A 17,276-nucleotide genomic window follows, 5' to 3' on the forward strand; every position below is an offset into this window, starting at 1 on the left:
ACTTCTGTTTAACTCTGTAACATTGAAGTCTGGAACAATAAATTATTACAGTAGTTAATGCAAACGGCTGAAGAAATTCTGTAAAAACTAACACTTATCAGTTTATTGTTTTAAAACGATAAAAAGAGAAAACTTATTAGTATATGTTTCTTTAAGCTTGAAATATTTGAAAATTATGTAGTTATTAAATTAGTGAGAAATTGTTTAAAAGTGTCTCTATCAGAAGTTTTGTCCTAATACAAGAGTAAAATCTTTGAATCATTTAAATGAACAAAAAATTTTATTACTTTTATTTCTTATGCGCACTTTTGAAAAAAACGCCGCATAAATCCTACACATTTTCAGAATATATATATATATATATATATGTGTGTGTGTGTGTGTGTGTGTAATATAAGAATACAAGGTAAAATTCTCCTGATTTTAAAACATGCTCTTAAAAAAAATCTTTAAAAGCGTAATTACTTTACTTAGCTTGTTTTTTTAAACAAAAAGAATTGTTAAACATTTTATTTCTTGTAGAAACATATTCTATTATTTAAAGTATTCATAAAATAAATTTCCAACCCTAAAAACTCGACGAATTAAATAATTTGTTAAGAACTTTTCCAAGAAATTAACTGCTTTATTTTAAACTTCCACAGAAAAAAACCCCTACATATTGTGTTAATTTTCTTGCATATTTTCATTTTCCTAGGAACAAATATCTTCTTACATTCATGGTAAATTTCAATACAAAGCTTGAATTATACGTAATTGTTTGGTTGTTGCATCGTCATATTTTACGAAAACTGGACAACAGCTTTCCATATAAATTTTTATAATTAAGTACAATAATGTGTTGTGAAAAGAAATGTAATTTTGGCGCGTTACTAAACGAATTAGGTATTGAACTTATCCGAGTCGCGCAATAATCAAACAATCCAATACGCTGCATTTATTCTGAATAGGAACAAATAGTCCCAAATGCGTTTAGTAATTTTTTCAATATAAATTTAATGTAATAACAAAATACGACTATAATTCCAATGCAAAAAAAAAATTAACATTCCTCCAGAATTTCAATGTTTCAGAGCTTCGCATTCAATAAGAAATTTCATTAACACTCTTTGTTCTCACACTTTGTTCTTCCTGATATTGTTCGCTGGACAAAGATTTGATGAAAGATTTTTTATGTTACATAGTTTTTATAAATATAACATGACAACAGCATGCTTTGTGAAACGTTGTTTAAGAATGTCAAGCCAGATGCAATCATTCAGTTGAGTGGTCATTGTGCTGTACGTTGTCTTTGTCAGAGTCACTACAGTCATCGTTCACGTTCAACAAATTGACATTTTGGAGATCTTGGAACTGACGTTCTGAGCTGTTCCATATTCCATAACTTAGGTAAAGTAAAGCTCCTGTGAAAAATAAATAAAAATATCATTCAAAAAGTAGTTTATATACCCTTCCGATTTGAAGAAATTTTATTGCGAAAAATTCAACTATACAATTTTTATGAACTTATTTATAGAATGCTTTAATAAGTATCACCATATCACCACAATATAAATTATTTCGATTTCACATTTTAATAAAAGCAGACGTGAAAATGAATTGTATATTCTGATAAATGTCAAAACTTTGTAACTATTCTGAATTAATCTTTCCGTCTCTACTAATAAAAAGGATAAATATGTGTCTGTTGGCGTTCTACAGGTTGGACAGTTTGACTTACAGCTACCAATTTTTCTAATAAAACTTTTTATCTGAATAATGGTAATTTTTTAAAAATATTTCTTTGCTTGGTTCAAACAAAAGCCTTCCACGGAAATTCAAACCGTTTTCATTGTTTAATAAAATAATCGTGTAATTTTCCTCCATTGTTAAAAGCTAAAGAAGATTCTGTTCAATATATATGTTTACTCTACAAAATAAAATAAAAAAAAGTGAAGTTACAGTATCGCAAAATTTAGAAGATATACGAAATGGATATTTACGATTTTAATAGTTCATGATGTTATGGTACTAACTGTCTTCATTAGAAAAGTGGAATGCACCATAAACAGAGCTTAACTACGACAAATAAAATAGCACAGTTTCAATGTCAAACACTTTGGCGGAATCATGAACATGGTGCTCTGAAAAATGATTTATCTGAAATCAAATGAAATCGATACTTTCGGCGAACCAGCTGGTTATTTGAGGGAGTTAGTAGGAAATAACTCCATTTATTGTTCTTTTACGTAATTTAGAATATGTTTCATTTAAAACATCAATTGATATACACCATACACAATTTCACTGTTTTCTTAAATATATTTTTAATGAACTAATTGGTTATCTTTCATAAATAAAGGAAGAAATGTATAAAACGATAGGTAAAAAAGGCAAATAAGCTTTTAATTACTTTTCTTTTATTGCCAAATGGAGAATGCAATTAAAGTAACATCAAATTGTTGCTGGTACTATTTCTAAATAAGATTGTGATAATTGCAATTATTTACGAATTATTGAATTTCAGGTAGATGACTATGTTAAAAAGACAATTTTTACCGAAACTAGGATTTTTTTACTAACTAGAATCTCCATGTTTGAACAAGATTCTCTATAAAACCGTTAGAATTTTATTTCTAAGTCTACTTTGGGTAAGTTAAGCTGATTTTATATTTGCATTTACTTACGTTTTATTGTTATTTTACATATTTAGATGATATTTTTTAAACATAAAATGATAGAATTTTCTTACGAAAATCTCCATAAATTAAAATCTAATCATATTTTTTGTTCAAATAGTTTCTCAATATGTTCTGAAATTTTTGAACTGGAGATTGATTAATCTATTTATTTAAAAATATTTTATGGTTCTTTTAGTGTTCCACAATGTGAAAAATAAAAATTGAAAAGTCCATGTTAGCAATATTTAGAGTTAGAGAATTCTGTATCAGTCGAAAGCCAATATTTAAAGAATGGGCAGAAATAAAGCTTATTTTTTAGTTCAGGAACTAGATATTATGTTTATCTGCGAAATTTTAAGCAAATCATTTGATAAACCTCTAAATTAGATTATTTTTTCTTTATATCTCCTTGTAGTAAAAAAAAGCACTTAACTGGTATAATTTGGTTTCATAGATGGTGTTTTAATCTTCTTTTATGCAAATATTCAAAAATACTACAATTTTTTAACGTTTTTCAAAAAAATTATCCGGAACATATTCACATATCTACGAAAACCTGTATAAAAAAGAGATAAAAAATATATAGACTTACCAACAAGAGACCATATGAAGAACAGAAGCCATGCTGTGTATGGAAGCCCTACTACAAGATGCACGTTCATCCAAATGGCGCATAATGGAAGAAAGGGAACACATGGTACTCTGTTGTTAATTCGTGGCTTGTGCCTCGGTTGCCGACAAATTGCAGCAGAAAAGCAGACAATCACAAGAAATAGGACACAGGCCATAAGTTCTGTCCACCATTTATTTTTCGGCATCAGCCTAGGCACGTGAAGTGTCATCACTCCCATCAGTAGCATGACAAGCACAGCAGCCCCTATGAGGCCAGCCACTGTGGCTGCTGATCGGTGGCTGGGCTCCTGCTTGGTCCAATGTGGTGACAGTTCAGACAGACATGTTACGTAGGATTCATCGACGAAGTCCACAGATAAGGATCTTGAATGCATGGATCCATATCCAGGTTTGGAACGGATAGTGTCCTGGACGAGCTCTTTCTCGTTGAGGTCCATATGCTGTTCTTGTAAACTCTTCGTTGTATCGATTGCAGATTCTTCTTCTGATAATTCCAGCATATTTAATGGCGACACCAATTGGGTTTCGACACCATATCTCGCACAGAGGACACAAACAGCTACCGCAATGCAGGCAGCTAATGTGCCCATTCCCAAGACATGGATCAGGGTCTTGATGTCACATAATAAAGATAGTGGACATGACAGGGAGAGGGCAGCCATTAAAGAATGGCATTGTGTCCTCGAAAAAAATTTAAATATTAGACCGTCATTTGCCAAGGACTGGATAAGTTTGATGAGTGACAATAAAGATGCTGTTGTTGCAGATGTGAGGCCTGCTATTGCTCCAAAGGTTACAAAGTATTTCATGCCCGCTACTTGCCGCAGATCAAAAGCCTGTAGAAGTGATGCTTGGGCCTCCAACATGGAAAACGGGACTAAAAGAGTAAGGACAATGGATATGGAGAAGGCGGCAAGTAAGCCCACAATGAAGACAGTGCTGACAACTGTTGGAAATGTATGGGATCGATGAGGAACACCTCTGGTGAAAATGGCTATCACATCGTATCCAACGAAAGCAAAATAACATAGGGAAGCAGCTGAAAATATCTAGAAAGATAAGAAAAGTTTCAAATATTTTTCATCTAACAGAGATCAATCATATAAGAAAATTTTACACAGTTTGTTTTTTTTATAAAGTATGTTAGTATCAGCGTAAACTGGTATTAACTAAAAGGTTAATAGTTTCTTCATTAAATTAAAACTATAATAAAAAATATTTACGTGATTTATACTAAAGAAAGAGTTCTATAAAATTAATTACATTTCAAACCTTAAGCTCATTAAATTGATCATCAATTCATAATGGCCATTATTTCTTTATATAGTCAGCATTACTTACCTAACCATATCATATTTGATATACTTTATTATGTTTCCAGTTGCATTCACCAGTTTATAAACTTATTTAGAGAAAAATAATTTCAAAAATTTTAAATGCAAACGAAAAAGCATATTAAAAGTATACTATATTTGATATACTTTTTTGATGTTGCTACTGATAAATTGATGAAAGTTTTTAAAATCAACTTATTTTTAATAAATTAATTTCAAAAATATTAAATGTAAAAAGAAATTTCAGTAAAAACCGTTAATCATTATAAAGTATTCAATATTATGAATTAAATTTCTTTCATTAGAAAAATAAACGATATATAGCATTTTGAATGCAATCGGTATTTAAAATAATTACATCATAAAAAGTACCGTTTACATTTAATGTATTAAAATAGTTGTCTAAATATCAAACGGGTCTAAATGTAGAAATATGGTAGAAGATCATCATCAAATTTTACTTTAAACTGCGTAAAACTGCAAGGAAACTTCCATTAACCATTTCACCCATTTTAGAATAGTTTAAAGCCTCCGAGAGAAGCACGAAAATGGCTGATTTCCCTCACAATGGTTAATAACATTGAAAATGAGCCTCTAAATTTAGGTCGCCAATTGAAGATTCGGACACGCACCAACGCATTCAACTTTGATAAGAAAGTAGGTGTGTAAATTGCGAAGCAGGACTTAGAGAAAAAACCTTTGATCCACATTCGTTCTACGCTATTTATTAGTTGAGCAAAAACAACTGAAAGGGAATTTGTACGATGGAGTCATCGACAGTGTTGCTCCTGCTTTCCGCCATTTGAAAGTAACGAGAAACGAGTCTTGTTTTCGTGAATTATACCTTGAAAGTAGGCGACTACGCTCCGAATGTTGGTTTTGACCTCTGCAGAATTCGGTTTGGAAATTCCAAAGTAATGTTCGTTGCTTTCTTCGATTGCGAAGTCCTAATTCATCATGTAGTTGTGCCTACTGGCAAATTTGTCACAGAACCGTTTTGCGAAAGAAGTTATTTCCCTAGTGAGGCATCATTTACAACAGAATGGGAATTGGCTTTGTTTCCATGACAATGCCTGGTCCTACAGTGCGTTATCACTGAGGCAGCGTTTAGCCAACATCATCTTCCATCCCTCTGACATTACAATCTGCAGACATTTTCTTGTTCCTTAAAGGAAACATTTAACCCTTAATGGGAAGGTGAAATTTTAGGACTTAACTGGGGAGGTGCGGTCTACGAGACCGCATTTCATTTACACTCAAATTAAATTTTCAAATTAATGTATTAGTATGAAAAACTGCAAATATATTTTGCAGATATTTTTCTTGATATATAGATATGTTTTATAAATTTTTCAAAATATATTATCGTTGAAAAAATTAAATGCGTTGGAACATACATTTTCTTCTCAAATTACATGTTACAATAAATAATATTCTTGAAAAAACATATTACTTTTTAAATCATATTTATTTTTACATTATATGAAGGCATATAGAAGACAAGATAATGTAAAATTCAACAATTATATGAAAAATAAAATTTACAATGGGTAAAATTGGCACTTTTTTATCAGCTTGTGTGACTTTCACAGCACGGTTTTCAAAGACATTTTAAACATACAATTTAAGAACTAATATAAAAATCAACTTATAAATTCTGTATATATATCTCTTGGTAAATTAATATATTTTATAATTTTTTCAAAATATATTATGACTAGAAAAATGAATTATGTCTGAACATACATATAAGTATCAGTTGAATGCGAACTTTCATCCCAAAACACTTATGTGCAATTATCCTTATCACTAAAATCACTTTCTGCTTCATTTAAAAGTGTCTGGAGCACTGCTTCATAATAGGATCAGTAAATTGGATGATATTTCGGGGCCCAAGTTTCAGCGCCATCTGCTAAGCCTTAGTTATTTCTTAGTTACTTCAGTTATTTCTTAGAGACCGCGCTCAAAGAAATAACTGAATTATTTTAAAAAGCATTAGCTGAAATCGGTTGAAAAGTGCACGTGTATTGAAGATCACAAAACAGGAAGCTACAGGGTCAAACCATTCAATTGAGCTAAAAATAAAATAGGGGTGACTGAAAATCCATCGCTAGCAGTTTCACAGACCGCACATCCCGAGTTAAAGGTTAATGACGAAAATAAGATCTCAGAATTTCGAAGACATGTAGTAGACCATGACTTCAGAATTAAAATCATTCCGGAAGAGGAGGTAAAAATATGTTTCTAAAAATAGGCAGATAGGGACAGAAAACCATTGCGCTCATGGTTCTTACCACGGAAGTCTAGCATATGGTACATAACCCATAAAATATTTTCGGGGGTTATTAAATCCCTTTTGGAAACTAATTATGATACATCCTGTAATTTTTATAATATAATATTCCTGTTATTTACAACCTGTAATAGGCAATAATATCTAGATTTAAGTTCAATTGAAAGACTTGTCTCAAAGTTTTTAGGTTTCAATATTTCTTTATTTTAAAAAGCAAATACAAAAGTCAGAAATAAAAACAAAAGTGAAAACAAACAGAAAATGCATCCATTGCTTTTCAAACCTAAGCATAAAACAGTGTCAGAGCCTAATTGAGTCGTTCAATTAATTAGAACGAATTTCCTATCTTGTCAATCAATAAGATTTCGAATGGGCCAATTAGTTATAGAATTTATGTAGCAAAGAGGTGACAGGCCATGTCTTAAAATTGTTGAGAGACGAAATCGCTACTAAAGGAGCTGATCCATCACATCTGCCTGAAAAGTAAACCGTAAGCTTGATAGAATGCATCGGCTCAATTGAAGAAAAAAAAGATTTCAAATTTTTGAGATAATAGTATTAAATGTGCTATATTTTCTAACTACATATCAAGGAGTAAAAAATGAATTTCTGTGAAAATTCTAATGTGAGTTAAACGGTTATTGAATTATCATATGTGTGTAAAATATTTGTTTTAATTATAAATAATAATTTACTCATTCATATGCGTATTTATATGCCAAACCAGACTAGCATTTTTTTTCATCAGTCTTGCCTACCGAATAATTTGTGAGTATAATTGAACAATTAAAATCCTGGATTGAGTTGAGGAAAAAGTATTTATTTATCATTACTGAGACACAAGGTATGGATATACAATTAACTGAAACAAGTGTATGCTTTAAAAAGCTATAACTTTAGTTTGAAAAAAAATTCTGGAAGATATACTAATATCATATTAATTGGAAAAATTATAACCCCCCCTTTTTTTCGAATTTTATTCTTACGTCTAGCAGGACAAAATGGAATATTTTGGAATACTTTCAAAATTTCAAAGATTTTTTGAATGCTCAAAAATATCGCAAATCCCATCCTTTACTTTTAACGTTATATTTTGAATTTACATTGTTGAACAAAATTCTGCATAAATTTGAATTTTGTTGAATAAAGAGGCTTTTGTTAAAGGAAAAAAAAGTGAAAATGCATTAAAAATCATGGATTAGATTTTAATGCATACAAATAACTTTCCTGTTTAGTGGGAGTAGAGGTTCATCTTTGAAAATTTTACGTTGTTTTTACATCGGAATTGTGAAGTTTTTGTAAGATCAAAGAAGATTTTCTTCAGTATAAGTACCGATACTTAAACTTTGAAATTAATGCAAAAGCTTTCTTCCTGTTCATGCACAGAATTATTTTAAATCTGAATGAATATGGACAAATTTCTAATGGAATATCGATCTAGCTTTTAAGTTGGTTTTTTTTCTATTACTTTAAGAGTAATTTTGCATTTTTTTCTTTAAAATTTAGTTTAATTGCATTCATACCTGCACGCTCATTTACATTATCTATGTTTTATTAATTAAAAGCGAAAATGACAAAAAAATTACTTTCGAGAAAAACGTGGTATCTGCCAAAAGTTTCAAAATATTATATAAAATATTTTAAAGAACATCACATTTTAATGTGTATGTACACACTTGAAACTTCGAAAATCGTTCAAAATATCGAATATTTTTTTTATTGCTTAATAATGTTCTCTGATCCTTTAGCTTTCAAACGATACCAAGATGTTGCCAATATTCCAAATATTTCTCGAGTTATAAATATTTTTCTTGAATTACTTTCATTGAAAACTCTAGTTACGGTGTTTTTAAAACTCATTTTATGAAGAATGATATTTTCCCACTATGTTGCTTCATTCAAACAATCATAACCCAACAATAAATTAACTAAATACAGTTATTTATGTATCAAAACAATCTGTATGAAATAGCGGATGTTTTGTGCCTCAATCAAAGTAATATTTATAGAAATAAATTTTTAGTAGCTGTTTAAAAGTTAAAATTACAGAAAAAATCTCGCTTTTTCTATTCATCGTTGACGAAAAAATTGTAAAAAAATAACTATCTATTTTTATAACTTGATTGAGGCAGACAACATGAAGACTAATATTAGGCATCATTTCCAACTAGAATTATGTGTCTGTACAAATTAGAATTTAAGATATGTTTCAAAAAATAGGCTAATTAGCTCATTAAATATTATTTAATTAATTAATAATTAGTGTAATATGGTTTTTTCTTACTGAAATGAGTTTAAACATATATTAATAACCTACTGTGAAAAAAATTGGATTTTTAAAGTTAAAATTTAAAAAAATCTTCAAGTGTGTACGTACACCTTAATCAGAACAAAATGTAATCTTAAAAAAAATGTTCAAAACGGTACTTGTTTATTTTTATGATTTAAGGGTTTTATCACCAAGCAAGGTGATATATTGCCAAAATATATAAGAGATCTTGGCATAGTCTGGATACCGCCAAGTAAAACCGGTAGCCTTAAAAATAAATTATTACATATAAAATTATTTCTTTATAAATATTCAACAGTTAAAAGTGAGTTATTCAAAACCAGTTACCCTACACAATGGCAAAGATTAACTAGTTTTTTCTATGAATTTAACATGAAATTTAATTCAAATTTAAATAACAATAATAATGGTTTTGTTTATTTAAAATCTAAAAATCCAGAATTGAAATTTCCCTTACATAAAGTAATCCTCAAAATCTGCTGCCAATTAATGTTTAAATAAGAATTCTTTGAGAAAAGTTTAGTATAAAAAGTAATAGTAAATTAGGTATATACATAAAATAAACAGCTAATATAAATTTATTATTTCAATGCAAGCAAAACTTTCTGACATCAATTTATTATAGTACTGCACTTAATAAGAAATTCGAAGCTCAACTTATGCAAAGTTCTGAGAGTTTAAACCAACTAGTTCTTTTAAAGAAACATGGAGTGAATTTTAAGAGGAAACATTGGAACTATTAAGCTTCTTAAACTTAATTAATCTCAGCGATGCGCTCAAAAACTCTTCGATCTAAATAATAGGTAACTCAGCCCAATTTAAAAGAAGATAAATTATAACTATCGCCGTGATGGTTGGATGCCATGAAATTGTAGGATGATATTCCTCTTCTGTCGGCAATGAATACAATTTGCATGCATTAAAATGTAATCAGAAAATTCTTTCGTGCATACTTCTTTTATTTTAAATTTATTTATTTTTGCAAAATCCACTTTCTTCCTAAAATCACTTGAGTAGATAATAAGGACTGCGTTCAAAGGCATAGTGAGGGAGAACGCTTTTTCAAAAGTAAAGAATTGATTGTCAGATATAGTTTATGAGTGGAAAAAAATGCCAGATTTAATAAGGGATTCAGACATTTCTAAGAAAAACTGCGTAGTTTTTTTTTTTTTTTTTTTTAACTAAATATGGTTTTATTTCTGCGAGACTTTCAGGATAAAGAACATTTTACTGGGGAATTGCTACTTTAATCGAATTTGGAAGATACAATGCTCCATCATTTTTCCATAGTAATATTGGTATATTAAAATTAAGTTAGAAAAGAATGCATTTATGATGTTTCAGTTATTTGCAACAATATAAATAGTTTTTTTACTTTTACAGCTTCAGTTACTTATTGTTTAAAGCTTTTGGTAGTACAATATAAACAAGCACAATGTGCATTTTCAATTGAAATTATTCAGAAATGTTTAGTTTTTTTTTTCAATTAAAAGTTTCATTTCTATTTGAGATAAATATTTTTACTGAATGAGCTGAATTTTTTATAAGTAAATATTTTCCGAAAATAAAATATGCCATTGTATTTTCAAACTTTAAAATGTTCGATAATATTTTATTTAAATCATTGATAACATACATGAATTTAATTACTTATAATATAAAGAAATGAATATTTTAAAATATTTTCTAGAAAAGTATTAAAAATTCAGACTAATCAATCAAATCTACACATTATTTAACATTACCACTAATGTAAGTTTTAATACTCCTTTTTATTTAAGGTGTACGTACACACTTGAAGATTTTGTTTAAAATTTTGATGTTAAAAATCCAGTTTTTTCACAGTAGGTTATTAATATATGTTTAAACTCATTTCAGTGAGCAAAAAACCATATTACACTAATTATTAATTATTTAAATAATATTTAATGAGCTAATTAGCCTATTTTTTGAAACATGATATCTTAAATTCTAATTTGTACAGACACACAATTATAGTTGGAAATGATGCCTAATATTAGTCTTCATGTTGTATGCCTCAATCAAGTTATAAAAATTCATAGTTTTTTTTTACAATTTTTTCATCAACGATGAATAGAAAAAGCGAGATTTTTTCTGTAATTTTAACATTTAAACAGCTATAAAAAATTTATTTCTATCAACATAACTTTGATTGAGGCACAAAACATCCACTATTTCATACAGATTATTTTGATATATAAATAAATATATTTGGTTTATTTCTTGTTGAGTTATGATTGTTTGAATGAAGCAACATAGTGGAAAAATATCATTCTTCATAAAATGAGTTTTAAAAACACCGTAACTAGAGTTTTAAATGAAAGCACCTCAAGAAAAATAATTATAACTTGAGAAATATTTGGAATATTGGCAACATCTTGATATCGTTTGAAAGCTAAAGAATCAGAGAACATTATTAAGCAATAAAAAAAAATAATCGATATTTTGAACGATTTTCGAAGTTTCAAGTGTGTACATACACCTTAAAGTAATGGGCTTCAATATAATTATATAAATTGATTATAATGTATAACCGCAGTGTGGAATTATTCCCCCCCCCTTCCTGTTTCTTTCTTTTTTTTTTTACAAATGACCATTTTTATTTTACAACACCAACCAATATGCTTTAAGGTACAAAACTACCCAGTAGCTTCGAGTTTGGGCAATATGTATATATTGCTCAATATTTTTAAGCTTTCTAAAATTTATAAAAGTTTGAATCCTAACTGTTTCTACATTCATCCTTTGGTAAGCTACTTTATTTTTTTATTATTTACATAATGAATTTTTAATAGTATTAAATGTTTTTAAATGATATTTTCTAAAAACACTTCTTAGGAAAAATCTTAATTAAATTGAAATGCATATTTGTATACCAATTTGGTATGATTTCTGTATATTTTGCAGTTTTCTAGCGACAATATAATTTTTTCATTCAAAAAATGTTTACAGATATTTTAAAAGGAAATGATGAGCTCAAGTTATTTATCACCTAAATAAATACAGATTAATCTCTTTCATTAAATATCTTATTCAATAAGATATTTAATGAAAGGACTTTGTTGATATATAATATTGTGTATATCAGATTAGTAGTATCAAAATTTCTATAAAGATGATTGAAACCCAATTAAATGAACTACACTGTATCGTTATTAGATGATTGAAGTTCATATCATTCAAAGAGAAAATTCTAAAATAAAGAAAAGAATTTCATTGCTGATTGTTTGACTACTACGACATATTTTATAAAGAGAAAAACTATCGGTTTAAATTGCTAAAAAAATACAAAAAAAAATTCAATGAAATCTACGATAGCAAATTTCAAGTTATCATGTGAGAATATTGTTATTTTTAAGTCATTATTTGTCTTAATTAATTTAAGTCATTAACCAGTTTAAACCGGTTTGAAACAATCACGAGACTTCTCTATCGATCTCTCTCTCTGTATGTGTATGTATATAATATAATGATAATTTTTTTTAAACTTTCATTTTCAATTTTTCTAGCTGGCAAACAAAGTTTTGGAGCTCGAAACATTTTGGGATGAAATAACAGCTATGATATCACAGCTCTTTGTCAACTTTTTAAAAACGCATCTGCAATCAAAGAAGCGTACGTAATAATAAAGAAATACTGGTAAAAGCAGGTAAACCTTTTTGAATCGCATCTGATTTCAAAGAAGCATATATAATAATAATGCAATACTGGTAAAAGCAGGTAAAAAAATATATACGATTAAAAGATGATAATGAAAATTGCCATTTATGCTTTATTCATTGCCTACGCGATTTCGAACTTCAAAAAACCCTAACCAGCATCATGTTCTCACATGATAACAAGATTGCTTCATTTTTGAAGAGGATAGACGATAAACCAAAATCTAACTTAAGTAATAATAACAACGAGTAATTATGAAAATTCATTATCTACAATTGAAAAAGCCATAGCATAAACGCATTGCCATATTCATTTTGTGATCGCAAATATAGTATCTGGATGGATATAAAGTAACTCTCAATTTGATTTAATAGCACGGTACTGGAATGATGATCAAATTGTAAATATTTTTAAAAATATTAAATTATTTTAATAAATTATTTTCAGGGATAAAATGTTAATACAATTAAAGCAAAGACTGACAATTGAATGTTTTGGCTCGAATTTATAAAAACCAGAAATTCTTACCCCAGTAACGCCACCTGGGAAGAATCCCAGTCCAGCTATCCAATTCTCCGAGTCCATGTTAAATATACCAATCACTACTGTTCCAGATATCACTAGGAGGTTAATCACAACAAATACATTGTTTAGTGAGCACAACGCCTGCAAGAAAGGAAACAATTAGTAGAATAAATCAATCCATTATATAAAATTTCCTTTTTCAATAGATGTAACATTTTTAGTAAAATGGTATTGTTCGTCAAATCTATATAAGAAAACGTATTTTAGTAGATGTGTAGCCGAAAAGAAAAAAAATTCTGAAATTTTAACTTCCATTTATTTCATCAGGGATGCATAATTTGTACAGGCAAAAAACGATAAGCGATGTCAGTATACAATGAGATACAAAAGCACAAAAGAGGTAGAAACTTTTTCCTTCAGTGATTTAAAAATGAGATTTTGATAGGTGCCATGTATGGATATTGGAAAGGGAATCTTGGGTAACCTTAAAAGAATGTTGTAAGCATTAGGGATTTGTATCCCTTCACTTAGAGTGTGAGAACATGCTGAATTCAGCAGTTTTATAGAGTGTGTGTAGAATTAATTAAATAAAAACCTCGAAGTGGATTAGGAAATAAGGGAACATTTTAGAATGGGGTCAATACGGGCTAAATTAAGATAAAAATTAGGAAATTAATTAGGATTTAAATTAGATTAAGAGTATATATATATAATATTTGCGAATCATGTCGACTAAATAATATGTAACATTATTTTGGTTGAAGTAGAATGCAGGTTCGAAGCAGTGAAAAGACTTGGTATTTTTAATTTCGTTTTATTCTCTCTACGAGACAGCCATAATTTTTTTACAAGAAAACGCAGGCGGCACAAAAGCAGAAGGCAGAAAGGGATGAACCAAATGATCATTAGTCTTATATAACATATCATTAGTCTTATATAACATAGGATTTCCAGCCACGCGCTGCCAATTCAATACACGTGGTGACTTTTGACATCTTTTCAAGGGCACCGAAGTATCACTTTCATTTGATACGTAGTACTGATGGCGCATTATTTTTACAAAGGGATTAATTAAACCGAAAGTGGAATTGCATTGGATCACGAAATAAAAGAATATTTTTAGAATGAAGTTACTATGGGCTTAATTAAGATAAAATCTTGGAAATTAATTAAATTGAAATTAGAATTAAAATATCATTACATATATATGAAGATGAATGTTTGATAGTATACCTTTTATAGAAATCAACAGTTTTGTATAAAAGGGCCCATGACAAGGGTAGAGTAACTACCAATTATTAAGGTTCTTGTATCTTTTTGTGAGATACCAAAAGTATCTCACAAAAATAAGTTTCAAGCAATCCAAAAATTTGAAATTTTTGTTATTGATTACTAAGATTCTTCAACCCTGTTTTCCTTCCCTCCGCAATCCCAATGTGATTTCGAATCATACATGCCTTCAAGTTAATGGGTTTCTTGATGGATTGATTCCCTTCAATATCTAAACATTGATTCAATTTTTTAAGTCTTGCAGTTAACTTAGCAGTTTCATGATTTTTTTTCTTTCAAATTGACAGACTCGAGTATGTTTTCGCACTTTTTCTTCGTCTAACGTCGCTGGATGCCCCACAACTAATTAATTAAACAATGCAGGCTCAATACATATATTGGTTAGGCATTCAGATGATTAAGCAATTAATTAAAGTTTCATTTCTCCTTTCTTGTCCTCATTTCACCTCCAACTGCAATATAAATACCTACTATGTAAGTAATAGTAATTTTCATTAAATATTTCAAACAATACTGACAAAACAAACCCAAAATATTATGGATTATATGTTAAACTATCTACCAATCACGTAGCGAATAAAGCTCATTTCTTTATAAAATAGAGATATAATTATATTTCTATACAATTCTTTTTGATATTAAAATTTAATTTGATACGTATTAAGGAAAAATGTTTCTATTTTCATGATTAAATTGAAATTCCATTGTTCCATCAAATTTTTCAGTTGTTTCTTTTTTTTTCAACAATAAAATTTGCTTGCATTATCTCCAAATTAGGATTTTCGTTCTCTTTATTATTTCATAGAGGAATAATATTGAGCTCTTTGCTTCACAGGCGCAGAAATTTGTACTAAACTTATTTCATTTAATTCTTATGTTACATTCTAATGCTATATTAATGTTAAATTTTAAATAAAAGCCCTCTATAAAATAGATCAATAGTTAGAGGAGTTAATATTCAGGATAAGAGAAGCTAGATTTAAAAGTTCAATATTAAGGAACTTAAAGAAGTAATGCGAAATTCTGATGCCATCAAGATAATGTATATGATTTCTAGATTTTGTTTTCGAAATCCGTAATATTATTCAATAAAGGAGTAATTATAATTGATATTGTGTTACTAGATAGTTGGCAATAAATTAAATTCTGCATACTTTACTTCATAGAGTTCTTTTTTCCATCGAAATGCAGGATTTATTTAGGAAATTTATAATTATTTTAAATATTATTTATTCATATATTTCGTATCAGCTTATAAGGAATTGCGTAGTTAATGTTCGAAGATATAACTCCGTCCAGTATTGTTTAAATGGATTTATGAATTACCCTTGAGGTCTACTTACTTTAAATGATATGATGAAAACAATGCAAGCTAAGAGCATGACAGCCACTGATGGAAGATCCAGGAAGGTGTCAAGACCTCTAATGCTCAGATGGCCGAGATGTTGCTGCAATAAGTGTGAAAGCTTTCTATCCAGTACGACGTCCAAGTACTGGCTGCAAGCCTTCGCCGCCAGGGCTGTACCTACACTGTACTCCAGTATCATCCCCCAACCAACGAAGAAAGCGAAAACTTCACCAACTGTAGCATAGACGTAGGAGTACGCAGAACCACCTTTAGGGAATCTTGTCACAACTTCCGAATAGCAAAGGCCTACAGTAAAAAAAAAAAATGAAGAATTTGATAATATAAAAATTACAAACTAAGGTATAGCTCTTAACTCAACCCTAACCCTATTCCAAGTTTGATTAGTTAGGATCACCAAACATCCATTCAGCATCCTTCAGGCAGACTAACTTCACAAAAATCAATATTGGAGATTGGTAACAATACATGTGTACTTGTATTTCTCATTTATATGTCTCTCATCTATTTTTTGATGATAATTCTCAATAAGATTCTTAGTTTATATACTTACATTACAACTGTAGTTTGATAAATTTTGTGAAATATATGAATAAATATTCTATACAAAGTATTAAGGAGTATTTGCTCCATGATTTCTTGAAAACTATCACTGGAAATACCTTTTAATCCTCTTGTAAGCAATCCATATTTATTCAAAAATTGTTGGCATATTCTTTTAAACAACTATGTTTATTAAGGTAGAATAGAACGTGGCCACTTAGTAGACATAACAAATACTAAAAAAATGATTAATATATTGCTCCACAGTGAGTAATAACTCTCAAGGTCCGGCAGTTATCCCATTAGTATGATGACCGTATTCTGTATTACCGTAAGACAGTTATAATGTTAACTGTTAAGACTGTTAAGTTACTGTAAGACAGTTTATAATGGGATTTCATGAAAGATTCGTTTTTATTAATGTGTACAAATTGTTTAAGTGCACAAAGAATGTTTGCATTTTATTTAAATTTTAAGACATATATTATTAAAAGATACAAAATGGTAATGAAGGGCATTTTTTTGTTTTGCTTATATTTTAAGGTTTATAGTGGTGAAAAGCAGAAATTCATGGCATGAAGAAAAACATGATATATATATGGGAAATGGTAAAATCTAGAACTAGTCTAAAAGTTTATACTTTAGTAAACATGTTGTATCA

At 29.0% G+C, this 17,276-nt stretch overlaps 1 protein-coding gene across 3 annotated transcripts in view; it reads right to left on the bottom strand.

Moving 5' to 3' along the window:
• Positions 1 to 916: 916 nt before the first annotated feature.
• The window catches only part of LOC129988627 (probable cationic amino acid transporter), a 225,961-nt gene continuing 209,601 nt past the window's right edge, over positions 917 to 17,276 (bottom strand). For all 3 annotated transcript variants that reach the window (XM_056096893.1, XM_056096894.1, XM_056096892.1), the window contains exons 4-7: positions 16,050 to 16,360; positions 13,420 to 13,557; positions 3,253 to 4,342; positions 917 to 1,403 (exon numbers count right to left, since the gene is read on the bottom strand). In XM_056096893.1, the coding sequence (XP_055952868.1) occupies positions 1,255 to 1,403; positions 3,253 to 4,342; positions 13,420 to 13,557; positions 16,050 to 16,360 (1,688 nt within the window). In that variant the 3' untranslated portion in view covers positions 917 to 1,254. The remainder of the gene's footprint in view (positions 1,404 to 3,252; positions 4,343 to 13,419; positions 13,558 to 16,049; positions 16,361 to 17,276) is intronic.

Source organism: Argiope bruennichi, chromosome 10 (assembly GCF_947563725.1).
Source record: "Argiope bruennichi chromosome 10, qqArgBrue1.1, whole genome shotgun sequence".
NCBI lineage: Eukaryota > Metazoa > Arthropoda > Arachnida > Araneae > Araneidae > Argiope > Argiope bruennichi.